This window comes from Ischnura elegans, chromosome 7, assembly GCF_921293095.1.
Source record: "Ischnura elegans chromosome 7, ioIscEleg1.1, whole genome shotgun sequence".
Lineage (NCBI taxonomy): Eukaryota > Metazoa > Arthropoda > Insecta > Odonata > Coenagrionidae > Ischnura > Ischnura elegans.
Window position 1 is genome coordinate 24,645,386 of NC_060252.1, and position 27,223 is coordinate 24,672,608.

At 40.0% G+C, this 27,223-nt stretch overlaps 1 protein-coding gene across 1 annotated transcript in view; it reads left to right on the forward strand.

Moving 5' to 3' along the window:
* The window catches only part of LOC124162571 (GS homeobox 2-like), a 177,738-nt gene extending 170,002 nt beyond the window's left edge, over positions 1-7,736 (forward strand). The window contains exon 3 of the mRNA XM_046539150.1: positions 7,329-7,736. Coding sequence (XP_046395106.1) covers positions 7,329-7,736 — 408 coding nt within the window. The remainder of the gene's footprint in view (positions 1-7,328) is intronic.
* Positions 7,737-27,223: the final 19,487 nt, after the last annotated feature.

The window sequence follows — 27,223 nt, forward strand, 5'->3', positions numbered from 1 at the left end:
TAGTGATAATTCAATAAAGGTCGAACTAAATCACTGGGCTAGATGAATTTCAGAATTGCACTAGAGCACGACACGTCACTAGGGCAACAAACACGACCTTTCTTCACCGATTCCAAAATAAAACTGCAAGTTGACGTACGTCTTTGCGTTGAAATTAACCCCACCAATGAATTTCCAATAACTTAAAACAAAATCAGACTTCCGAGTCACTTTTTTGCTTTTCAATACTATTGCCTTTTCGTAGGATCCCGAGTTATAAAAAATACCACACACAGGAAGTACACACGATGAAAATATCAACACACTGCCTGAAAATACACCACATAGCTTGAATGACTCTAAGGGACTGAAGCTCGTGGTTTAGAAGGTCCCTCAAGAGACGAGAAAATATTTCGAAGGGGTCCTGGTATACGCTGACTGTTTATAAGGAATCCTATATTCGTTGATTGCTGTCCAGAAAAAAATAATAAAAAATAAATGCAGAGCGAAGCACATGGCCCCTTCGCTTAGGACGCTAAGGACTAAAGAGGCGGACCAAACACACTTGGGGCTCGAGGTGACGACAAACAAGGAGGAGACAGAGAGAAGGCATTGAGCTTAGAAGATACCGTATCTCAAGCTAAATTAGCTGACCTAGCTAAAGATTTAAGAGATCTGGTAGACTTTGGATAATGTTGAAGAAGAGGACTCGGACATCAGTGACGACAGTTCATTCGGGGATTGAAAGTTGAATTACCGTAAATGAAAAAAGACAATGTAAAATCTCATAAAAAAAGCGAAGTAAAAGGTGAATTTCGAAGTATGTATCCTCTTTATATTCCTTTTTATAACTCCGCATTAAATTAATTCATAAGATTTAGAGCTAACGATTGGTAATCCATTAATGCTACATTGTTTTTTTATTGAAATATACCACTACGAATTTAAAAAACAGGTTCCAAACTTTAAAAACGCAAGTGTTGATTTCATAATGATTTTTGCATTTATCAAACGTGTTTCTTGTATGCTGTATAACGATGGATGAAAAGTGAAATTTGACAAAATCAATTTAACTCTTTATTTACCATTTTAATATAATATTTAATTATGAATTCAAGGATAAGATGTTATCTTTTCTTTCTCCTTCAAACATTCTCCTAGTGTATGGTGACATCAAAAAGTAAAAACCCGTGTAGAAGGACCCTTTACATACCTTTGCCTTTAAAGGCCTTGCGTGGTCATAAAACGCCACTATCCGCGCGACCCTCCTCGGCGAGGGTTGAAAAGGGAGGGTAGCTACTGGTTAGGACAAAGAATATAGGTCGTTGCCTTTCCCAGAAGCTGTTTACTTCTCTTTATTTCGCATGCCAACCGAATCTCTTAAGAATACGTCAATATCCGAAGCATACTTCGTGAACGTAGAATGGTACGGACAAAAATCTAATCCTTACCATCTTCACTAGAGTAATGCGTTACACCGTTAATCGATCGATCCATTATCATGGTAATAGTGTTTAAGGTCAATATTGACTATGTGCCATGCTTCAAATGGCGATTTTTACGAAGCAATTCTGAAAAAAACTTGATAAATCGCCCGCAGTTACCAAGCCTCAGAGTCCCGCGTGGCGTAGCTCAGACTTGATGCGCGATCGAAAAATCGCTCTCATTTCCGTGGTCGCAAACTTTTTTCCAAGATTTCTTCGCAGTATTCTTAATAAATGTCTACTTCACACTGTGATGTAAATTTCCCGATTACCATATTTCGTAAACGAAAGATAATGTCTACTTTATTTGAAATTTCACGCGAAAAATGGGTACGCCATTTTGTGTTGTAAAACTATGTAAATGTGAACCAAAATCTTCAAAAATCATGAACAATATGGCCAAAGCATCTTATCAAAGGAATATTGTGTTTTTTATTCCATAAAAATCATACAACTGCAACACCACCTGCTTAAGTTCAAAGATTTTCGGAGAAAAGCGAGTTCGCGCGAGTTTTTGAAAATTGGTCATGTTTGAGCGGCTGTATCTCAACAACGGATCAAAATTATGAAAAATGGCATACAAATCCATAATCAACCATCATTTGTGAGTATTTGTGCCAAGTTTCAGGTCCCTACCTCAAAAAAAGCCATTTTGGACTTTTGTCCGGCTTTTTCCGATTTCGGACCACTGTGCGATGTTCAAAAATGGAAGCAGGAATGGCCCAGGAAATTGTCGACCAAATTCATTAACACCGATTACAGGCAAGATCCTCGAAATAATCGTCGCTAGCAATATTATGATTTTTCTGGACAGCCAAAACTTCCTTCATGGCTGTCAGCACGACTTTCGGAAGGGTAGATCCTGTGAAACAATGCTCGCGCTCTTCCTTCGCTACCTTTTTAAATCTGGTGAATTAAAAAGAGAAGTCGACGCATTATTGCGATATTAGCAAGTATTAAAAGAAAATAGGGATGGCATTTTTTCACTGGTTTATTTAGAGTACGACGCGTTTCAACCGTTAGGTTATTATCAAGTACAAGAATAATCCAACATTCGTTGGATTTCCATCTCTATTATTTTTTAATACTTACAGGATGTCATTCCACAACATTTCACCTGCTTGTGTTACTTTTACGATATTAGCACTCGACACGGTACCTACTTCTCAAAAACCTTTGTAATATAAATGAGTGAATGATATGGAGAAAAAGAGGGATGCCGTGTGTATATCTATCTTAGGCTTGTATTACTTTGTGTTTGCGTATGGACGAATTTATAATGAACCCTTGAACTAATTCAAAAAAGGCTATTCGGGCTTCCAGCCGGGTGGTCTCCCTCCATTCTGCCGACGTTTCGGAACACGAGTCGGGTTCCATCCTCAGGGCTAATGGTGAGTGGATGAAGTTTGCCAGCTTATTTACTTTTCAGTTGGTTGAACAACCAACCAACCAACAACCAACCAACCAACAACCAACCAACCAACAACCAACCAACCAACAACCAACTGAAAAGTAAATAAGCTGGCAAACTTCATCCACTCACCATTAGCCCTGAGGATGGAACCCGACTCGTGTTCCGAAACGTCGGCAGAATGGAGGGAGACCACCCGGCTGGAAGCCCGAATAGCCTTTTTTGAATATATTCGCCGGAAAAGCATCAGAATTTACTTAACCCTTGAACTATTTTCATGCATTTCAAGAGTGACGAGTACCTTTCTCGGAAAGGAGCAAGCGTGATATTAATGACCACGCTCTCAGCATTCGTACAATAACATCAAAATCCATAACCCCACCGAAAACTCGATCCTCCGATAACCCGGTGGCTGTGGACGAGGCGAATCGGACATTAGCGTGGACCGCAAATGGCATGCATCCCCTCTCCACCACGGAAAATCTCTCTCTGCTCCAAGCGGCATTGGAAAACCCGAATCTGATGAGTCCAGATTCCCGAAACACTCGCCTCATAAGTCTAACGAACGCCACGTATTACTACGGAGGTATCGGGGGAGGGAAGGGGGAGGAAAACAAATGCCGCCGGCGATGCGACAAGCTAACCCGTAGTCGGGACCGAGGGGGCTGCAAAGATGAGTCCCAATTTCATCCCACAGAAGGCTGATTTCTGTTGCCACTTTGGTCGCATTTTAATCGGTTTTCAAAAATACCCGCGGTGATGAGTGAATTAAGATCCACTTTTTTCCATATTTTGTATAATAATGTTTGTAATTGCGAGGAATAGAATTAAAAAGTATTGAAATTGATATATCTCATCATCATGTATATAACTTCAGGTTAAAATCGCTAATTATACCTTATTTCCTCGTGAAACTCGCATCAATTTGTCCGTCAGCGACACGATTGGCGACTTTTGTAAACCCATTTAAATGTGCGGTGGGGGACAACACATTTAGAGGCAGACTTGAGGATCCTCATTTGTAATATTCGTGGTCGGGACGACGAACCGGGGGAGAAGGCAGAGGCTGCGCCCCCTATGCACCACGCTCACCCGCGCCGTAAAAAAGGTAATGGGAAATAGCAATAAGAATAATTGGCACTATACTTGCTTATGAATTTTGTGGTATTACTCCAATAACAATATTTATAAATGCCAGCTTATGAAAATATTTTATTGGATTAAGAAAATTGGAATTAAAATAATCGTTTTCAATTAGAGTCATTAATTCCTATTGAAATTGCCAAAATATTTTTTTACGCCAAATAAACATAAACAAAAGAGCAGTGAAAAAGGTGGCGTAGTTGTCGTGAGATGAGGTCAACACTGAAACCACGTGTCTTCTGTACTGCCAAAACACATACATTATGGTAATATTGAAACTGCGTCACACCTGAACTATCAGAAGAAAAGGAATGGAAAATAGATTCAACCGCACATATAAACATTATTTGCTTTAAAATTACGGTATGGTGTTTGTGTTCTGCTCTTACCAAAAGAATATAGTCATTATAGTCACTTAAGTTTTGTGAAAATGAAGCTATGGTTTGCTCAGAAGGCCGAAAAAAGTCATCACTTAAACATTACTAATCCATACGAAATTAATATAGACTTTATGACAAATGCATTTGCGCTACATCCTGTGCAATCTTATTTTTCTTTACAACCCCGTTGTGTGCTACGTTACGGGGTTTAATGGCAAGTAGGCGAAGGATGGGAAGGAAGAGAACGGAAGAGCATTTATAGATATAATTAGCGGGAGTGGGTCTTATTGTGAGCGGAAGATGAATGTCCGTGTTGGTAGGGGATAATCTGCAAAATGCTACTTGTAAACTCACCTTAACCATTGGAATATTTACTTTGTTTGTATCCGTATAGATATGATATGGAAGTTGAAGGAAGCGACCGTTTGCTAGTGCTTCATGAGGGAAAATAAGAGTGGAGAGAAACCCGGTGCTGGTATTGGTCTGCTGTTTACGAAAGGCGCCAAGGAGACAATGGCTAAACGTCCCATCCGATGGACGCGGTGATGTACTTGAAGAGCTCTCCACTAAACTCTCAAGCAGAGATCGGACAATCTTTGAGCAATCTAAGCCACCTCCGGGATTTGAACCCGGACCCAGGGCGTGGGAAGCTTACACTCCATCCACCACTCCAATCCGATCCGATCCCCGCTTGGGTTGGAATGCAAGAGCAGTGTGTGTTGAGTGGGGAATTGTGAGAAGTAGGTATTACGTGTGACGTATTAGTGTGGGATAGGGGAGGTTTTCGTTTGGCAATTGGGGAGAGGGGGGCACTGTCTGTGTGTTGGGGCGCCATCTCATTCGTCTTGGCCGTGTGGTCGATGAAATGGCCGCCCTCCCAAACAAACGAAACCATGGCGACCGACTCCTCCAAACCTCAACGCACTCACTCGTAATAGGTACCTAATGTATAAAATATTATCTCTCTCTCTCTTTCTTGCTTCTCCTTTTTTCTACGATCACTTTCTCAGTGGGACAAATAGATACCGCGAATAATTCTCTAGCAGCTCATCTCATCCCCTTCTTGTGCCTCCACCCATAGAAAATTTTTCGCATGCGCTACTTTCTGTTCTACAATTTTAATTCAAGAAGATTCACCCCCAAAAGAATTAGATAAATGCCATTTTCCACACGTTTTATGAATGCTTCATTGATAATTTTCACACTATTGACTACAATTGAAGCATTAATTCGAATAAAATAAAGCCAAAATTGCCTTGTGTCACCCCCTAATTTTTCACAAATCACCATCTCACACATCAGGTTGATTTTTCTCTCATTACATTACATCTGCGCGAATAAAATGGTGTTTTGTAGCGTACAATGCATTGAGACTTTATAGTTAAAAAAAAATCATTAGACATGAGTAGGTTGACTTGAAATTAATATCAAAATAACTGTTTTAATCATCTAGCATCTGAGTTTATTTTTATTTTCCTATTTCCATTCATGCTTGTAATTTTGCTTACTTTACTAACTCTTACTTACTACACTTACTTTACTCGTAGATTTATCTCTCTAGAAAAGAACTAATTGATTGTGTGGTGATTTCTGTGAAACATTAGGCTAAAATTATAATTAAGTACCTAAAATTATTATTAAGTATTAGAAGCATATATTTTTATTTAAATTCAAATTAGTATTTTTTTATTTTAATGCAATAGATTTTCATTTATCAAGACTCATTTTTAACATTCTTTGATGTATTTTAAGCGTTGTCTTCGGTGGAAAACGTAAGTGATTTTCGAATTTTCCTCGCGAGGCTCCAAATTAACAATTAACGAGAATAACAATTATTGAAAATCTCCTACTTATTTTTAAAAGGGATATATTTTGATGAAATGAAGCTTTCGTTAAAGTCTCCTGCTTTTAAAATAAGTAACTAACCCCAGGAATTATATTCGTCTCTTCAGGGCCACAGAAATCCTGCTGTGTTCACCGCAAGGGTTTTAGTCATTTTTATGGCATGAAGTGAATTGTTTTGAATAGCAACTAGCGCGTAAATTGTGGTTAAACTGATGCAGGTGGGTTTGATAATCTTAGAGAGGAGAACTGGGTGATTAAAAATGAAAGATCTCCCTTCGTACTACCTAGGATTCTTCGATCATTACCTGTTGGCTGGTCACCAATCAGAAACGATCAATTTAAATAGTCAATAAATGCTCTCACGACACAGTAGAATACTTATTTGAAATTATGCTAATGGCTTAAATGCGAAACGGATAATTTTTGCCGTTTAACATATTTGCATCAATTTGTAGCAGAGAATTTGATCACTTACACTGCTGTATTCTGAAAAATAATAATTATGCTTAAATGTGGTATGAACAACAGCCTCATAGCGAGTGCAGTGCGGAGTATGATTGTCCGATATCAACCGATACACCGATGTGGTCTGCGAGGAAGAAAATCAACCCCTTGAGATAAAACTCCCACTATGCATTTAAGTTCAGCTAGTTGCCTACTTTGGCGCTGTAGATGCTCGTCCACGCCGAGCTTGCAATTTGCTCGTTCACCTGTTTTTGTTACTCTCGATTGTGCCCACAATCAGGTCCTCTTCAGCGAGCCGAAGAGAAGAAATTCACAGGCAACACGAGGTTATAAGTGTGGTTGCACTTATTGCTTACTAGTTGCACAATATTGTCGGTAATATACCCGTAAATTTTCTCAGGAGGGTCTTTTGGTTTTTGGTTTGACGAGTGGTGGCAAATTTTACGGCCATCGGAGGCCCTTTCTGTGACTGTTAATTTATAGGGGCGGTAGAGCTCATTTCCCTTCATGTAAACCTGCTGACATCGAAGAATGTTTGGGATATTTTCAAAAGTTATTATTAAAAAACAAAAAATCTTATTCTTGTATATATATAGAATTTATTTTCCGTTTGTTTTCCAGGTGTGGTTCCAGAACCGTCGTGCTAAATTCCGTAAGCAGGAGCGGTTGGCTCAGCAGAAGGCGACGCAGTCCTCCACCGCGGCGCCCTCCACCGGCTCCTCCACGCCCTCCTCCACGTCGTCCTCCTCCTCCTCCTCCACGCCGTCCTCCAACAATGCGGGAGGCGGAGGAGCGGTGGCGGCCAGCGGCGGGGGCGATGGGGTCGTGACGACCGCAACGGCCCCCGGAGGAGGCAATCAGGGTGCTGGAGGCGTTGTGAAGACGGAGCCCAAAGGGGGCGGAGGGGGGAAGGAGGCGAAGCCGGGGACGCCCAACCACCAGACTACGACGGGGACGGACGTCAAGCCGCTCAACGGAGGCGTCATCGGCGTCGGTAAGTTGGTGCCCATCATGGAGGCTGCGCGCTAGGCTTAGATTGCTTGAACAATTGAGAATGGATATCTTTAAGAGCGACACGGAGAGCATAATATTATAGCCACACTATATTTCCAGGTCCGAAAGAAGTGATAAATTAAGAGAGATGTTTTGTCGAACGCATAGATATGGGAATTCGTTTTTACCCCGAACCATAAAGGACTTTAATAAATGCTAGTCCCAACTTCGTAGAGCACTTCATGTGTAGACGGCTGGTGTCCTAACACCCCCTGCCATACGCCTTTTAGCCGGCTTGCGGGGTATTATGTAGATGTAGATATCAATAGAGTGGAGCCATGAAACGAAGCACTTGATGGTAATCCAGAATACAATTTACGATGCATACAGTAAAATTTGCTTTTTAAGAATTTCAGGGGACCATCGTTCTATTTTTTTATAAACAGAATTTCGTTATGATCATAATGAAGCATTTTACTAAGTACACCTCAGCATTCCTGGATAATATTCCTCAAATCGTCTTTATTCAAGCAACAGGTCCGTGACAATTTCACAAGGGACCAAAGAATAGTTCTTAGGAGCGGGGATTTCGTATTATCCGTTCTCATCACAAGCGGGGAAATTATTATTGGTGATCATAGGAAAGTCCAAGCGACCGGGAACTCACCTCGTTGTACGCGGGATTTCGTTACATGCGTATCGTTATCAGCGAGTTTAACTGCAGGTTTCGGACTACTAAACGTTCTGATTCGATTTTTTTCTGCGGAATAACAGCATGTGTAATAATTATCTATAAACCATTCAACTCTGGGAAGCGTTTATGTACGAGCGTACCGATTAGTGCGGGAAATACGTCAAAGAGCGTTCTTTTTTTATTTTCGTTGCCCACACTTTTTCGTTCATAGAAGGTAATGTTTGCAATCCGCCCTTATTGCCCAAAGTAGACCCTCCCCTACTTTCCATCAGTCGCATTCCACTCCCTTGTGGCCTGTCCTTGCAGTATCCTCACAATGCGCTCTGGATACTGGATGTTACTGGATAAATTAAATGCATAGAAATGTTTTAACTAATATGGGAAAAACCCTAATTCCATGGTTTCCGGTATCAAATCAGATAGTAAAATATGAAATAACCCCAAAAACGAAGAAACTTCAATTGGTTAGTATAAATAATATACTACGAGTAGCAAAAAAATGAAGTTGCTTGGAAATGTAACGTCATGTCCATGATGTTTGGCGTAATTAATTACGCATTGATGTTTAAATTGTATTTTTGTTATTGTATGCATAATTTTGGTGTTGTGGAGTTGAGGGGGCTATGGTGATGGGGAGTAAACAGGGGATTGTAAGAGAGAGAGCCATTTTGGATGGAGGGGATGAAATAAAGCTCTAAAGATTACAAGTGATTATTATTCTCTTAGAAGAAAAAAGGTTGCAACATCGCTGAAAGGAAATGAACCAATGCATTATTAGGCTGTCAGTGCTATTGCGCTTGCTAAATTGAAGATAGCTAACTCATGAAGATAATCGTAGAGGGACAAATAGATTGCAAGAGCGGAAAAGGAAGACCTCGAATTAAAAGCATGGAACGGAAAAATAAGCTGACATGAGAATTGAGTAGAGAGCTGCAGTAAACCAAATTTAGGATTGTGGACCATTGATGTTAATGATAAATATTATCGGTAAGAATCCACTGATGGGTCTTATTCAAATTATAAGTGATGGAAACTGAGAAAATCCAATTCTGGCAATTTCTGAAAATCGCGATTGGTTGGTAACATAGTATTTTTAGATATTTAAATAAAGAAGACCTTATCCATGAGTGTTTAGATTGCGTGACACTTTCATTTTTAAAATTTTATTTCCTGGCTCCGTTATATTTCGTTAATAGGAATGTTTAGGCCAAAACATATTTAAGTCAGGATTTTGTACCTATATGATGAGCCGCATTAAAACTTGTAGTTAGAATTATTTCCTTCTTTCTTATCTTTGATGAACGTAGAACTTGACGAAATATTCACTCGATATTTACTTTTTCGTACATTTTGTTCTTCCTTTGCTGTTTCGCTTCTCTGTTTTAGTTTCGATGAAAATTCCTCCCCGTCCAAAATGACTAGACAAACTCTGTTTCCACTTGCCCTCCCCAAATACCAACAGCTCCATTTGAAATTTCGTACCTGCGCGCCTCCTAAACGGAAATTATCCATTAACCGAGAGTCATTAATCACCGTAGAATAAAATAAAATTACTTTGCTGTATTTCCCATTTTAATTTAAATAGCAAGACCCGGGTTTCAGCATCTAATGCTATCATCTGAAAATCGCAATGATACCGCAATCGTAAATCGCAATCGCAACCTGATGATAGCATTAGATGCTGAAACCCGGGTCGTGCTATTTAAAATAAAGTGTGGAATACATTAAAGTAATTTTATTTTATTCTATGATGAAGCAATTCAACAAAGCAACGCCTGGGACTGTGTCTTATGTTAATCACCGTGTCTGAAAAGTGATGAACAAATATCCTGTTGAAACTTTATTCGGTACAATAAATGTTTTTTCCTTGTCAAAGAGTCCATGTTCCTGTACCTGAGACAGAATTACCATTTCCGAAGTGAAAAACGACTTTGAAAAAAATTGGCTTTAAAATGAAGTGTTTCAGCACATCTTTATCCTACAAAAGATAGTGCACCTTTTAAATTTTAATATAGCGGACGTTAAAACCCTTGTTTAATGTCACCTTTTTTATTTATTTCTGTCTTTCATTACATGTTAGCTGATGTCAAAGGTATTGCATGTTTGAGATCAAAATGCTAGAGTTTAGACTAGTGATAGGTGGTGGAAGTTGAAAAGATGTAAATCTGGCAAAATCTTTACTGGCAATGAACAAATGAATTGGAGGGCACTCAAATTATGTGGGTTCGATCGATTAGAGTTTAGATATCATCAGATTTCCAATATTTATTATATTTCGTACCTTCTTGATTGTATATTAATTGGTATGTTTAGGTCGTAAAAAAGGATTTTATTTATGTGACGAGAGATAAAATCTTGTAAGGAAATTGATTCGCTGGTTGTTCTCATCAACAATGGACGTATCATCGTTTGAGTGAAATATCCCCGCGACGTATCGTTCGTCGTATTTCATGTTGGTTCTCCTTGCTGCCTCTTTCCGAAATCTGCAGCCACGATGAAAATGCCTCGCTGTCAAATGCGACTAGACAGCGCATCGTCAATAGCTTCTTTCCCCTCCCCCCCATACCTATCCACTTCCCCTCCCTCTCTCGATGGCTTTACGAATTCATGGCTCCGCCCCCCGTCTCCTCGAGCAGTCTTCGCTTTAATTAGCGAATTGCTCACGGGGCGCGAATATCGACACACATGGATTCCCATCCACCTGCCCAAGCGAATAGATAACAAAAAACCCTTCCCCGAGCGGCATACATGTTATTGATATCGCAGGTTCAGGTCAAAAATATATCACCGGTAATATCCTTTATGCGTAAAAAAATGGTAAAATTTTCAAAACCAAAGTGATATTTCGGAAATAAAGAAATAAAAACTTTGTAAGGTTCACTGTTATTTAATTATGGGCACGAGCCGGGTTTCGTAACTTGGTTACATCGTCAGGTGACTGAAATTGCATGCGTGCAAGATCAGTCACGTGACGATGTAACCAAGTTGCGAAACCCGGCTCGTGCCAAGTGCCCATAATTTGAATAACAGTGAACCTTACAAAGTTTGTGTTACTTTATTTCCAACATGGATAGGTTTCACAAAGTAAAGCCCGAAGTTATCAGTTAAGTGATATTTCACCAGCATTGTCATTTTGATTCGCAAAAGTTATCACTCAGTGAAACCTATTTGCATCAAATCTTCGATCCCACAAACATGCGAAGGAGAAATCTTTTATCATCATTTTCTGACAATTCCTGTGGTACGATGCAATGAAAATATTAAATAGCCAAGCTTTGACCATAAAGCTTTGTCCTGTTGATAATTAGCGTGTGATGTTTTAATGGTATCATTTTTGCATTAATAGTGGTGATATCAGATTTTGATAAACACGGTTATTTTTTTTACCACACTTCTATTCCTTTGTAGTCTTATGTAATTGTAATGTTCCTAGTGATGCCTCAATGATATCGCTTTTATATTACTTATGGAACGTAGATGTCAACATGATATTGGTGATTGAAAACTGATGTCTTTTTATGTAAAAATAGCATATAATGCTCCTTGAGTGAGTACCCCGTAACCTTCCCGATCGAATGTATTAGCAGCAATCTTTCAGCAGTTTCGACACGTATATGAGCTCTCTCTCTCTCTCACAGCCAGTTTGTCGTACGCTTGAGCCATTTTTTAATCCGGGACGTATAAAGCCTCAATTTAACGGGTAAGCTGGGAGGCGGGTTGTCTTTTCCCTCCGGATTCTCAAACGACCACATCCCTCTTGCCTTTTTTTCTCTTGCCTTTTTTTCTCTTGTTTTTTTTTCATTTTATTCCACGCCCTCCTGTTCGCTGGGTCCCTCCTGTCTGCCGAAAAATGACTTATGTTCTTTTAATACCCCCTCACACCTCCCCCCCCCCCGAAAATGCCTCGTTTTCCTTCTCTCTTTTCCCGCCTACGAGAAATTCCCTCCCAGCGCTATCTCCGCCAGTTGAATAATTAACGGAGCCGTCGCGAAAGAGTCTGTGAGTCTCCATCCCCCCCCCCACCCTGGCGAACACACGGCTCCCCTTTCCTCCTCCCGGTGCTGCCTCGCCATTGGCTCTCTCCTCTCAATCGGAAGTTTGGTCCCTCTACTCCACGGAAAGCGTGTGCGAGGCATCCCAAACTGAAAAAGAAGAATAAGGAGAGAACATTGAGTCCCCTTCGGGCATTGCCTCTCTCTCTCTCCTACCTTGAGATTTATCATCTCCTGATTTGCCAAAACTGGCCTTCGAACACATCAAGCATGTCATTTCCATTAAAATCTTACCTTTATTTTGTTGTATTTAATAGTATCTTCTTATTCTACTTCATCGACTATTGACCACGAAAAATTAGGCTTGCCGCCCCATATTTCCTGGAAATTGCATTTACAAAATCTGCATTTTTAGAAAGCCTCATTTGGCAGTACTTTTTAAAGTGCAGGAAAAAGTTTTAATGCTCTTAGAAAATGCATAATAACCATTTTGATAAAAAGTGAGGTAATTTTTTAATACCACAATAACTATGATAAAAATTGAATTCAATCGTCCCTTCCACTCTAGTAATTTTTGATTTTAAAGCTATTGAATAATGTAATCAACCGTGCTTTGGCGTTTTATAAATAGACCCGCAGAAATTTATTCCTTGGACATTTACCCCCATGGACGCGGAAGATCTTTACCTCCGGACTAAGCTGCTGGACTAAGGCTTAAGAAAGTAGCCCAAAGGACATTCGCGCTAAGGACGGCCAAAATATCTCCTCTCGGAGACTCTAATGCTGGAACGAGGCTCCAGTCCACGCTTCCAATCCTGCCTTCCGATTCAGCTCAACCGCATTACGACACTTAAATTACAGTCCTGCGGATGAATACATGGGTTTTTGGAAGACCAGGGAGCAGGGGCGTACCCAAGCGAGGGGCAGGAGGGGGCAGCTGCCCCTCCCCCCTAGAAGCAAAAATCGCAAATTTCTTTAAGGAAAATAATATTTTTTCAAGCAAATAATTTTAAAAACTAATAAAGAGCTGTTAAAGTTTCCTTAAAATTTTGGTTTCATTCACCTTTTCCATGCTTATCTTAACTATCTTGTCTTACGTATCTCACCTATAACTTGAGCAACCATGGCTTGCCCCCCCCCCCCCTAGTTTTGATCCTAGGTACGCCCTTGCCAGGGGAGCTGTTTTCCGACCTGTATCGATGGCTAAGTTCTAACAACACGTATCTCAAAATTTGGCCAGTCTGAGTTGAAACTGTTAATAAAAAATAAAATTCAAGCAAAAAACATCTCTTTTTTTTGCAAATGTATGCCTTCTTTTTCAGTTTGATGTATTTTTGGCTTTTAATTTCAATTAAAATTATATACAATTAAAAAATAAATATTTTTTTTACTCCCCTGAAAAGTTGCTATTTTTAGGATACTTGTTGTTAGAACTTACCTATCGATATTCCGTATATTCCAAGTATAATTAGTCTACATTCTCCAATCATCTCTCCATCCTGGTGCTCATCGTCCCATTACTTTCCGCTCCACGGCTATCAATCTTTTACCTGAATGAGGCCCTCATTCCACCCAGATCCTGGTGAGCAGACACGAGTCAGAAGGGTAGCGAATTACGCAGCTACGTATTTACACGCCTGCTCTATTGCCTCCCCTCCATGTTTGTGAATTATCGGTTGTGCTTGGAGATCCAGTACACCTGAACAATGCCGAGAGCAATTCTCCAGAAATCGTCTGACGGGCTAAAGATTCCCTGCCACCTCACCCTACCGCCTTCAACCCTCTAGGAAGCAGCACCCTCTCCTGATCTCCCCACCTTGACGGAGAACTTCCCCTCCTCGACCTAACACCCTCTAGTGCAAGTCTCTTCTCTTCCGTTGCAACCGGACGACGTGGAGTTAAGACCTCGCCCACAATTGCCGCAAACCGGTCGGGCTTCACGGGGCGTAAGCTAGTAACCCCCGTTTCGGAAACGTTTCGCCACAATCTCTATTAAGCTTTTTTCCTCCACACTATTTCTATGGATTCGTTGTCAATAAACCAATATTAGTACCGTGTTGAACCGCAGGGGATATTAACGATGCTAAAATCGCCGATTTGTCAAGTGTAAGGGTCGTTATTTTCTATGTTGGTTTTTATTACTCGTTGTTGAGCTTTTATTTGGAAATATATTGCCTGGTTGAATTTTCAATTTGTTTTTGTCTGTTGTGGAGTTTTCCCTCATTTGTGTCACCGACTAGAGGAAAGACACCTTGTTCTCGACGGGGCGTAAGCTAATAACCCCCGTTTCGAAAACGTTTCGCCACGATCTCTATTAATCTTTTTTCCTTCACACTATTGATATGGATTCGTTGTCAATTAACCAATATTAGTACCGTGTTGAACCGCAGGGGATATTGACGATGCTAAAATAAAACAGTCACAGAGACTACTGGAATTCCAACTTCTGTGATAGATTTGGATGAGAAGTGTTTTGTGCTTTTTGTTGTGATTGTCAGTTTATCAGTCTGTTTTGTTTATCTTTTGTGAATTTTTCCTTCATTTGGGTCAGCTACAGGAGGAAAGAGTTCTCGTTCTCTAGATGGCGAATTGTTGTTAACATCCGTTTCGAAAACCTTACGCCTCAGTGGCATCGCGGAAATGTGTCTCAATCCATCTGTCCCTTCTCTTGCCACCCCATCCATCGTTCCCTTCCCTCTCCCACCATTCCTCCCTCCCCACGAAGACTCGCTCTGCTCCTCACCGAAAGTTTGGTTCCTGAAAACTGTGACGGAGGCATAGGAAGCAAAAAATAATTTTAAAAGGGATTAAAAAAATCAATTCCTTATCGGGTACTCCCTCTCTTTTTCCTTCAGATTTATCTTCTTCTGATTTCCTCACATTGGTCTCCGAAGATATTTTCCTTTTCATGATAATTTCAATGCTTAATCTTTTAGATCTATCTCATCGACTAATCGCAATGAGGCCGTTTCGTTTGACTAAAATTTTTTTCTTACTCTACGAATAGCTTTCGATGTAAACGGTTTTTATTATTCCAACTGAATAATTTTAAGGAATTCTTCTCGAATTCTCAACCTGTTCAATTCAGTCATATTGGCCGAGGTTTCGGAAAAAGACTTGTCTACCATTCTCAAGGCGTATTACTATCTGAACGTCCAATTTCACACTCCGAAACTTTCGTTTTCCGAAACTGCCGTTTTCCGAAACGACAGCCAATACGTCTAAATTAACCTGTTCCAGAAGACCAGGAGAATATATCATGGTTTATATCGAAGGCTAGCTAAGTTCTAACAACACGTATCCCAAAATTAGCAACTTTTCAGGAGGACAAAAAAAAGATTCTCTTTTTTTAATCGTATATCATTTTAATTGAAATTAAAAACCAAAAATACAAAAAACTGAAATAGAAGCATACATTTGCAAAAAAGAGTTGTTTTTGCTTGAATTTTATTTTTTATTAGCAGTATTAGCAATATTAACACAGACCGGCCAAATTTTGAGATACGTGTTGTTAGAACTTAGCCATCGATATGTATTTTGACAAAAAACTGATGCCATTTTTATAGGGTTAAACCCCATTAAAATTACTTTAGGCATGTCACTGCACTACTTTGTGAGTTTTTGGAAAAAAATGTGTGGCAGGGTACGGGTTCGAGCGCTTGGCTGTGGATCTAGGGTATTTGGTTCAAATCGCTTGACAAATCTTCGTATCACTGAGATAAATCATATGAATGCGAGGTGTCCCAGGGAAACGAACTGGCCACCCTCAACGTGTGGACTTCACACTCCAAAGGCCTAGTCTGGGTTGACCTCTACCCCCGATTATCCAAACCAGCTTTGCGTTGAATCTCAGAGTGATTGAAGAATCGTGGTCAAATTTAAATTTATGTACGTCACTTCTTAATGAGTTATTTTTAGCAAATAAAAAAATCGGATTTGGTTGAAACACAGGATGAACTAAATGATTTCTTTCCATGGAGAACTTCGCATTCAATATATCTTTGCACCTATGAGGGTGACTCCGTACAAAATCACTCGTTACATGCAATTCTATAAGAAAAATGTTTATTAGTGTTACAGCTTCAGAATAGTTATAGAGTTTTGGTCGTTGGTAATATTGGAAAGCATTAAATTCATCTCAAATTATTTTAATGCGAACATCCTGAGGTATTCAGTTTCACGAATTTCTTTTCAGTTTTTGGAGCTGAAGCCCTGATTATGTACGCGTTAAAGAACGAAACGTTGAAGCATTAAAACAAGTGTGAAACACAACAAGATAGTTTTAATGTTTGAATATTAGCCAATTTTCCAAAAAAACTTTTGTAATTATGCCTGGGTAATCATGATATAAATTAAATGAAGTCACCTTCCTGTGCTACCTTTTGGTATGTAGCAAAAATTTGACGAAATTAAGAGTGCGTCGTTGTTTCGCGAAAGTCTGTGAATGCGTTTCTCCAACATCCAGGGCCTACTCCCCTCCCACCCCCATCCCTCTTTACCTCCCCTCCCCACTTATTCCTGCCGTCTCGCTATTGGCTCTCCCCTCCCGACCGGAAGTGCGAGTCCTCTCCTCCACAAAAACCGAGTGGGAAGCATCCCAAAATCAAAAGAAAAAAAAGAGAAGCGAGAATAAAGAAAAAAATTAAGGCCCATTCGGGCATCTCTCTCCTTAAGATTTATTGGCTCCCGATTCGCCCAAACTGGCCTCCCAAGATATCCTCTCCCCTCCCTCAGATCACCTCCTCTCTCTCTCTCTCCATCCCATTGATGCAAATAGCAACCCCACCACACCCCCACCTGATCCTTCCCCCCCAATGCTTAGAGGAGCAAGTCTGCGAGAGACAGGGGCGTTGTGTGTGAGAGAGGAGAGGGGGTGGGAAAGGGTTTGAACCCCCGTGGGCCCCTATCCCCTTTCCTCAGGGTCGCAGTCCATCTCTCGCCAGAACCCACTGAAAGGAGAATCAGGGATGAGCACAAGATATATAACACCTTCGGGAGATACAAGCTGTGCGTTGCGTGCCTTATCCTTCTCTTATCCTTCCCTCCTCTCCCTATCTGCCTTTTCTCTCTCTCGTCCTATCTATCACTTCACACAAATATCGTGATTTCATCTCTCCGCGTCTCTGAAAAATCATATATATAAATCGTTGATTTTACAGAACTTTAACCGTTAACCGTTGACGTGCGGTCTTAGAGACCTCTGCGTTTTTTTAATGATGAATATTTTCAAATTTTTTGTTTTTAAATAGCTAAAATAATCTTTAACTTCATATTTTTGAATAATAAGGGTATAAAACTATTAAAATGAAATGTTTTTATTACATAATTCTGTAAATTTACAAATTAATTCGATTAACGGTGCGAGATACCTTCACGTCACGCCTGCAGAATGCATCAAGATATGGAATAAACGAGGTAAATTCAATTGTACCCTATCAGTTAGCCATCTTTCTTTGAAATTTAAGGCCTTATTTTGAATTATGGCGAGGTATTGACGCTTAAAAACGATAATAATAACTCAAGTGTTTTTATGTCAGTTTTTGGATCATGTTTCAAATGATTTTTTAATCGAAAAATTGAATAGAATTGGTAACACATAAAATATAAAGTTTGGAATAGTGTATAAGATAAAGAAACATAAACTTAATCAATAAAAATGCCGTCGCAACATTTGTATGAATATTTGCTTTATTGCGGTCTAACAGACCGCACGCCACTGGTAGTGTAACAAATACTTTACTTCACTGGTTAAGGGTTATATTTGCATGATTTTATGGCACAATATAATTTACACCTCGGTTTAGAGCGTTTTTTTTAGATAAATACATATTAAAACGCCGAATAAAACACAAGTTCGCAGTCCATTTGTGGGCAGAACCTACTGAGTTGAGAATCAGGAACGGGGAGAAGACGAATAATAAACCCCTTCGGGAGAAACAAGCTGAGTACCTCTCTCTCTCTCTCTATCTGCCTCTCTTCCTCGCCCAATCACTAGCGTCCTTCACACACAAACGTCGTGATTTCTTCTCGCTCCCTCTCCGACAATAATAAGTGCACCTCTTCGATTTTATGGAACGATTTTTTTCGACGATTTATTTTCATCATCCAAGTTTTTCCTCAGTTATTGGATTTGGTTAAGCTACTATTTTCGAAGGTTTTTAAAAGGCTTTGAAAATTTTATCTCTGTGACAAACTGGCTTAAATCAGTGTGTTCGATAGAATTACATGATAAATAGTTATTAAAGCTCCTGGAACATTTGAGTTTTCAAGATTAAAAATAAACTTTCATTATTATGTCGTAAAAACTAAGTCATTTTTCATGGAAACTGCTATAGTAAGTGCTAAAATTATTATGAGAACCCTCAATAATTATATGTTATCACAATCTTTTGAATTCATCAATCTCGTTACGGATGGACTCCATGTTGGGTTCTCCATTTTGTTTTTACCTTCCCACGCCTTCATTTGTTTTTCGTCCCTTTGGAGTCTGGAAATGCCGCTTGCGTCTTCTAGCCTGCTTTTCGTCCGCGTTTGTGATTTGCTCCGCTCTCTGCTTTGATGGAGCGGCGAAAAAATATAACAATCTCTGGCCGGACCAAAGAGCGGGCGAGGCGAAAAAAATAAAACAAGAGAAGGGAGCCAGCCGTCTGCGCTTTTGCCTTGCAAGGTCCGAGATCCCTGTTTTATGCATTCGCAGCGCTCCTGCTTTTTTAGCCCTTCTCTTGGCTAATCGCTTTGGATAACCGGCGATGCGCCCAGAAATAGCAGGCTTCTCCGTGGAACTGCAGCTGCTGCGGAAATGTTTATTGCAATAGGTGCAAGTAAAATCATAAAAAAATACAATACCATTTGTTGGTGCAAAAATAGCGAAAATCCTTAAGGCCTAGGTTTTAGGAATAGGCTTATACTTGAGTGATCCATTTTGTGACGAATTTAATGCGATCCTAAAGACGAATTACTCTTTTTAACTTTTTGTTGATGGTGTTATCCGATGGTAAGTTTTGAAGAAGCTTAATTGAACTGAGCTTAAATCTTTAGCGATATGTTGTGCAATTGTATTTTTTAAATAAAATTTAATAACTTTATTTCAATGGCATATAAATTGATAATTGTTATCCAAAATAATGTAGGATTAATAAAAGGTACGCATTGTAAAACAAACAAAAAATACTCCAAATTTGTGTAAACTTCTCCACCTTCACCTCAATAGAAGGTTTAAAAGCTTTAAAAAATTGTACCTAAAGAAAGCGTGTGATGGAAATGGCGGGAAAATTTGGGTGCTGTCAAGCACTTCCAGAAGTTCTTAGACTGAAACCCTTTGGAATGTTAAGCATTGAGCATTTTTAGCTTTCTTAAATCCATACTATCAATCTCTGTTCAATTAAGTTCAAATAACCTGCTAATTATGGTCTAGGTTCAAAAGCAGTCTCCACATCAAATTTCGGGATATTTACGCTATGATCCCTTGGATATATATGGTAAGATAACCCTTTTTCAAGACTCTTTGGTGTAAATTTAACTGTTATTGATTGCATCAATCAGTTATTAAAATGTGGAATGGTTTTCCAGTTACCCTTATGATCGCTACCCTACAACAAGCACGCTCTCTCCCTACTTCCAATCACGACCTTGTGTAGAGTGAATTACAGCTAATTTCGTGATAGGAAGCGTATTCGTTGTCCTCGATAGAGTGAGAAGCCGCTCCGATGACGAGGGAGCTGGCTAGTAAGGTTGGAGCGACTCGCAAAGCAACGATTCGAAAATAAAAATGAAACATCTGAACGCACGAATCCCTTGATCCTCGGGGCGGTGTCCCATAAAAAAATAATGCGAGAGCGTTTGTTTTTCTTCCCTTCTCCCAACGGGCCAGATTCTTCTTCCCAACCACCTCTGACTCTCTTTATGCTCCACTTTGCTCATCAGCGGTGCGCACCCTAACAGTCTTTTGTTTTTCCTTTTTTTTTGCCTCCACCACGCGCGAGGGCGTTAGATCTCTCTCACCGTTCCTTTTGCGCGCGCGTCGGATCCAGCCTCCTCTTTTCCGCTGGAGACTTATTTCATTTCCGCCTCCGTCCGTCCGTCTGTCTGTCCCCTTTATTTGTTTGTTTTTTCTTCTTTTTTATTCGGACCTAGCAGACGTGTGTGTTGGTCTCTTTGCTCGCTCTCTTTCCTCCTGCAACCAGCTCTTTTGCTCCTGATACGGAAATTTCTCTCCCTGTCACCTTTTTTTCCTCTCAACCGTCATAGTTTTCTTTTTTTTAGTAAGCTCTCTCCTTCCTCGCGAGTAGGGAACTTAGGGTTTGGCTCCGAAATTCCGAGTCTTTCGGCGTCGTCTACATTTTATCTTCCCATCCCTTTCCTACCTATACTACCACGTCGATGAAGCTGAAGTAACGAGTAAAGGTTCCACCAGCTTCATCACCGTTCCCTTTTTTATGAAGTCTTTTCAATAAGTATAGTGGCCAATAGCGGTGCAAATTAATACACTGTTTACATTTTTATATTCATAGTTTATTCCTCTTTATTCTAAAATAACTCTCTTTCTTATCGTGAGTGTGTAAAAATATTTGGATTAACGATTTATGAAACTAGCGATTAATACTGATCTTTAAAAATTTAGTCTACCATTTATTTCAATCGCTGCTTCTAATTAATGCTAAACTAATATCCGTTGGAATTTTTATCTTTACTGATTCAAAACTATCTTTAATTACTTTTATTCGTTAAATTTTGGTGATTGTCGATCGGTTCGAGGTCGGGCCTGAAGCTTGTCCAGCAGAGTTAGGAGAAAAGAAATCGGCGTGTAAGAATTTAATGCAGCAGGGTAGTAATGGAAGAATGCAATGAATAGGCCCAGGCGATTACGTCCAATCGAAAGCAAGGGGATGTGGATTGGCCGCCTTAGGCAATCTTCGGCCACTATAGATAGGCAGGAATTATTGGACCACCCATCGACCGAGTTCTAAGGTCTATTACGATCGATGATGCATAGTTAATCTTCACAATTGGCTCAGTTTGACTCCAATCGAAGTCTCTACTCTATTAAACTCACTAGCTAAATTGAAAAATATTAAGGCTCTCTCATTATTTTACTCGTGTAAAAGTTAGTGTTTTAAATTTTACTATTTTAAAAGCAAATAGTTTTTTATATTTACCAAAATTTCATAATTTAATGTGTTTCATTTCATGAGCTCTATCGTATAAATCTTCTTCGACATTTTCTTGATGAATGCTATCTTTATCGCTCCCTTTTTTATGAAATCTTTCTCCTTCGGTACAGTGTCAATAGATGTGTTGTTATCACTTTTATATTCATAGAGCTGTCCCTTGTCATTTTAAAAATATCTCTCTCTTAGCCATTTCAGTGCCAGCCTATTTTTCCCTATGGTATGCTGAAGAATGTCAGGGCTTTTTCTGGCTTGCGCTTAAAAAAATTAAATAAAGCCTACGCATTTTCAGAAATTATTTTATTTATTTGCTCCCAAAACTTAAGGGTATAACAAAGCATGACAGATACTAAAAATAGTTACAACAGCCACATGAAACAAAAAAATAAAAGGCGTGAGTGTAAAAAAACCCGGCCGGTAGATCAGCCCTTGGCACTTTTCGCACATAACCCCCGAGCCGATGGATAGGCCCGCTGCCACTTTAAGGGTTAATAAATAAATAAAAAACTTTATATCTTTAAAAATATCTCTTATCGTTTCTGTCGGACCTGGATATATATAGCGGTTCCAACGCCGTCTTTTGAAGCGCAAATATTAGTTCACTTAATGCCGTAAGATCTCACATACGGCAATTTACGAATTATCTTCCACGGATTTCTACATCTAACGGTCATCGCAGCGCTAATTTTCAAATAAATTAACGCGACGACGTAACGCAGGAGTCACGTATTTTCTCAAAAAAATATTGAGCATTTATTTTGATGTTACTTCAGTGTAACAACACACCAACGGATGAAGGTCACCATGAAATAATATTTGACTCAGCTGGGATCCGAACCCGGATCTCCCGATTGCCGGTCAGGTGTGTTAGCCAGTTACACCACCAAGCCAATTTCTTTGCAGTGCTTTGAAAGTCGTCGTCGCAGACCAGCGACAAAATAAGAGTTTTTCACCCCGACAGTGGCTTAGTAAGCACGACCCTCGCCACATGTGCCACAGTGTAGACTTGTGACGTCAACATCTTGTTCGGTTAAACCCATCCCGAAGTTCGCTCTGAGAAAATGGCTTGGTGGTGTAACTGGCTAACACACCTGACCGCTAATCGGGAGATCCGGGTTCGTATCTCGTCAAATATTTTTTCATGGCGAACTTCATCCGTTGGTGCACTTGCACCCGTGCGCGTGACTGCGTACAAAGTCACTTGTTCCTGCAGTGCTTTATTTCATTCTAACAATACTAATTTTATAGTTACTGCAATCATTTTTGGCATACATTTTTTGTTATTTGCTGTTGGCTCAATTCTGGTTTTATGACCTTGGAGGCCACCTAAAGCTCCCTCTCCTTTGCTATTACCTGTTTGTGCAATCAAAATTTTGGAAGTAAATAAATTATTATTATATTGTACTGTCCTGTAAGCGTTGAAAAGTCGATGCTGATGGTTTTTAACTCGGCGAAGACCGCCAGATGTCTCCTTCGTTGAAGGTAGTTCGTAATATGAGAATGTTGTCCTACTTCAAAAGAACAAGTGAGCTTGATGATTGACGCTTTCGAGAACGCCCTCTGCGTGCAGAAAAGTTTCTCGGGTTTTCCACCGGTTGATGTCGTACATGTCTCCCGACGTTTCGATCCCCTGAGGATGATCAGCAAGTCGCGGATCGAAACGTCGGGAGACATGGACGACATAAACCGGTGGAAAACACGAGAAACTTTTCTGCAACAGATACGCCGGGAAAACCTAAGATCATTCAGCTCTCTGCGTGGTCTTCGTCTTTCCATTCGTGCGCAGCCACCTCGAGCACTCCTCTTCTGTTTACGTTTATCCTGATTCTGTGCATTGGCTCGTGTTGCAAGTGGCGATGGGGCAGGAGGGAGGTACATACTGGTGCTGTCTGTTCTCCTTTGATCCTTTCGGGGGTGGAGTGGAAGGGGGGGATTCGGGCCCCATGTGGCATCTCCCCACCCTCCTCTCAGCGGAAGGGGAAGAGGGGGGGGGGGTCCGTCGAGGGTTTTGTGGAGGGGGGTAGAAGGCATTGCTAGGGTCCCTCTCCCCCTCGTACCCTGACTTGCGCCCTCTCTCCTCTCCTGTACCCTGCCCGACGTTGCCATCCCGAAGCAAAAGAGTTGACAGTAATGGATACAAACGAGGCCCAGCTCCGCAATTTTCTAGATTAAACGTCAGAGGAGGCGAGGGACGGAGTGAGGGTGAGGGGTTGGGGGGAGAGGAGGGGAGGAGCGTTGGATGGGTGAAAGGTAAGGGGGAGGGGGAGTGGAAGGAAACGGGTACCTCTTCCTTCTTAGGTAAACCCTGACCATATTGAAATCATAAACTCTATATTGTTCTCCACTCTTTATTTATTGGAAATCCTTCACCAGGGGAAGACCCTGTGGATTTCCAATAAATCCACCCGGTGGATTGGTCATGGCGTAAGACACGGTGCGTGCGTGATAAATGAAAGGGAGGGATAATTAAAGGAAAAGTCCCTTGACGAAGACTTGAGATAAGTACTTTAGACATATAAAGAAGGAGACGGGGAAAAAGAACTTGAGGGAACTGAATGAGGAAAGGGATAAATGGAGGGTCAGAGTATGAGCGCCAATCTTAGGGATATAACTCTATGATTGAAGAGGCCAGGGGTGCAGCTAGGAATTAAGGCTGTGGCGTGGGGGGGGTTTAGGTGCAAATACTACCGGGGTGTGTGGGGGTATGGAATACCCACCAGGATAAGCGGTAGGTGCGAGATTAATAAATTGCGGAATTTTAAGATAAACGGTTCAAAATGGTGAGTTTTACGGCTTTCTGAGGGATATTTTATTAATCCTTACACTATTGTATTAGTAATGTCAATCCAATTAAGTAAAATAGATTAAACTTAAAAAATTTCTCTGAGCTCTGGGGGGGGGGGGTTAATCCCCAAACCCCCCCCCCCCCTTGATTTCTACCACTTTGGCCATTGAGAGACACTTAAATGATGTCCCGGGAAAGGGATTTCAGCTCTAAAAGAGTCGCAAATGTCAAAAGTTTTTAATGGGAAATCCGTGAGAAGTGTAATTACGACGAAATTTCGCGAGTCGCATAATTTGTGTCCATTTTTTGGACGACTTTCATGTCTTTGAATGGAATGGCTTTCGAGTAAACTGGCCGGGATAATTCGAAGTTTTTAACTGTTTCAAAGAAAAGAAGATGAAAATTTCATGACCATTTCTATGACACAAGAAATAGAATGGTCTTTATCGAAGAGTACATCAGGAATAGAGACCGTGCAGTGCCGAAGAAGATTGTATTTTGATTGTGAGGGTATAGCTCATGGGTGTCCTCAATGCTTTCGTTTGTGTACCTGGGGACTTATTATTCGGAGGGAATGCAATACTGCAAGGTTACGAAGGGAAAGTTCAAAGGAAGTAGGTTCGTGGCTGCTTGTTGCATAGCGTGCACTTTTCTCCTGCGCTACTTTAAAAATTTTGGACATCAAAAACGATATCCATCAAGATTAAACATTAAAATAGGGTTTGATCGATTGTGGAAAAGAAATGCGGTTTTTTCTTCGAAGGCCTCTCTCCTTTCTGATCAACCCCCTGGCGTCCCATCCCTCTCCTTAAAAACTTCCCGAATATGAATAATGCCTTACGGATTATCTTATGTGTCATTCCACCTCAATTCAACAAATGTTTACCTTTCAGGAGTGAGGTATTGATAAAAACGTCCGTAAGGGTTTGCATCAAATGCTATATATTGGTTGCAAACCCAAATCTTCGGGTTAGCTCTCCCCTAATTTTTTTAATTATAATAATTAAAAAAAGAAGAATTGTGGAAATAAACAAGCGCTTTCATTATGTTAAATATCCAGGAAGTAAGTTGGCCCATAAGGCATTATCGTGTGATTAGGCTAACTTAAGATTAACAGTATGTAGAAATGAGTAAATATAAGCGCCGGTATTTAGACACATAAAATTTATGCAAAATAAAATGGGGTGTGTTGAAAATTTATTATCACGGCGGCTTTAAAACAAGTTTTAGGACATAATTTGCACAAATAATATGGCTTAAAATAAATTATGCATATCCTTTTCGATAAAGCTGCAGTGCTATCAATTGTCATTGACTATTTATGAATTAAACTTAGATATTTATTAAAACAGGAAGATTATTTAATTATTAATGACGAAATAGTGTACAAATGCTGTGCCTTTTATTCATCGCTAAAGTCGATTTAGGTATAGTGACCCATACACCTCGACGAAAATTATGTATATTTCCGTAATATTTTGGGGTATATCCACCGCGTAAAGTAAAATTGATGCATTGAAAACAGAATAAATATCTCAGATGGAGTATCGACAAAGAAAGGGAGTTCTCTTAGCAGTTTTTTTAAGTACCACTAGTCATATTATCCTTGCCTGTATGAGGTAGGCAGGCTTGATATTGCTGTGATGTACTCCACCCAAACATGATATTTCGTAATACAACTTTTAGTGTACTTTTGCGTAATATATATTTTTTCTTAGAGGCAAAATGTCCTCTGTCCATTCCCAAAATTTATGAAATGTTACGATAAAATTATTCTTCTTGTACTTTAAGTGATTCTTAACGATAATTTTTATAGAAGATATCAAATTTTATTTCAAAGTTACGCTCTACCGATTCTTTTATCATTTCTTTTTGCATGGGTAAATCCTCCTAACAATTCAATATTTATTTTCACTCCAATGCAATTAATTCTTTCGTTTTCATTTTCAACGCCACATATGAACCAAAGTACTCCATTCGAAGAAATTCGATACTTCTTCATTTTGGGTCATTCTTAGGAAATAGCGATCGGCACACCCCAATAGAATACTCGAGTTTGTATCCCAACAAATGCAATGCCGCAAGAAATATTTAGAGCATATTACGTTGATGGTCCGACCGATTCGCACTAACTTTTGAATGTTTGAGATAATTTCTTAACCTGTGTGATTTATCTCGCGGAACCAATAATTTATTTTTTATATTATTTTTTCAATGCTAATGTCGGAAATGTGTAAATGTGTTAATTTCGGAAAAAACCAAATTTTCCTATTAAAAATAATCGACATTTCTGAGTTTTGAACGATTTATACAGAACTGCTGTGGAGGAATGAGTGTTGTCTTAGCTATTTTTGCTCAGACAAAGCATAAGACACGTTGTCTTTCCACCTTACTGTTTCCAACACAATCCCCCTTCATTTTTATCAATAGTTAGTTCTCTTAGCGACCACTGAAAAAAAAAAACCTGCAGCACTTCAAACTCGACGTTAAAAATGGCATCTCAAAACTCGAGTAATTCAACTTTTTTTGCGGGGGCAGTGGGCGTTTGCCTATTCATCCACTATCTCACGAGAGGGAGGGAGGGATGTCTTAAATCTGTAATGACACCCTCTCCACCCTAGAGAGAGCAGAAGCGACACCTTCCCACCTCTCCCTGTGTGACTCTGCAGTTGACTGATGGCCCATCCGCTTTGCCTCCACCCTGTCTCACCAGAGGACCAGATGGGACCCTCAAAGGCGGACCACGGACTACCTTTAGAAGCACACTTTCTTTGAGCTGCTGATACTTTTGTTCTATTCTGAAATTTAACACCAAAATATTATCTTCTGCGGAAAAAATTGTTGAGTAGATTTCTGTTTAGCCATGCCGATTTTGCTTCTCCGTC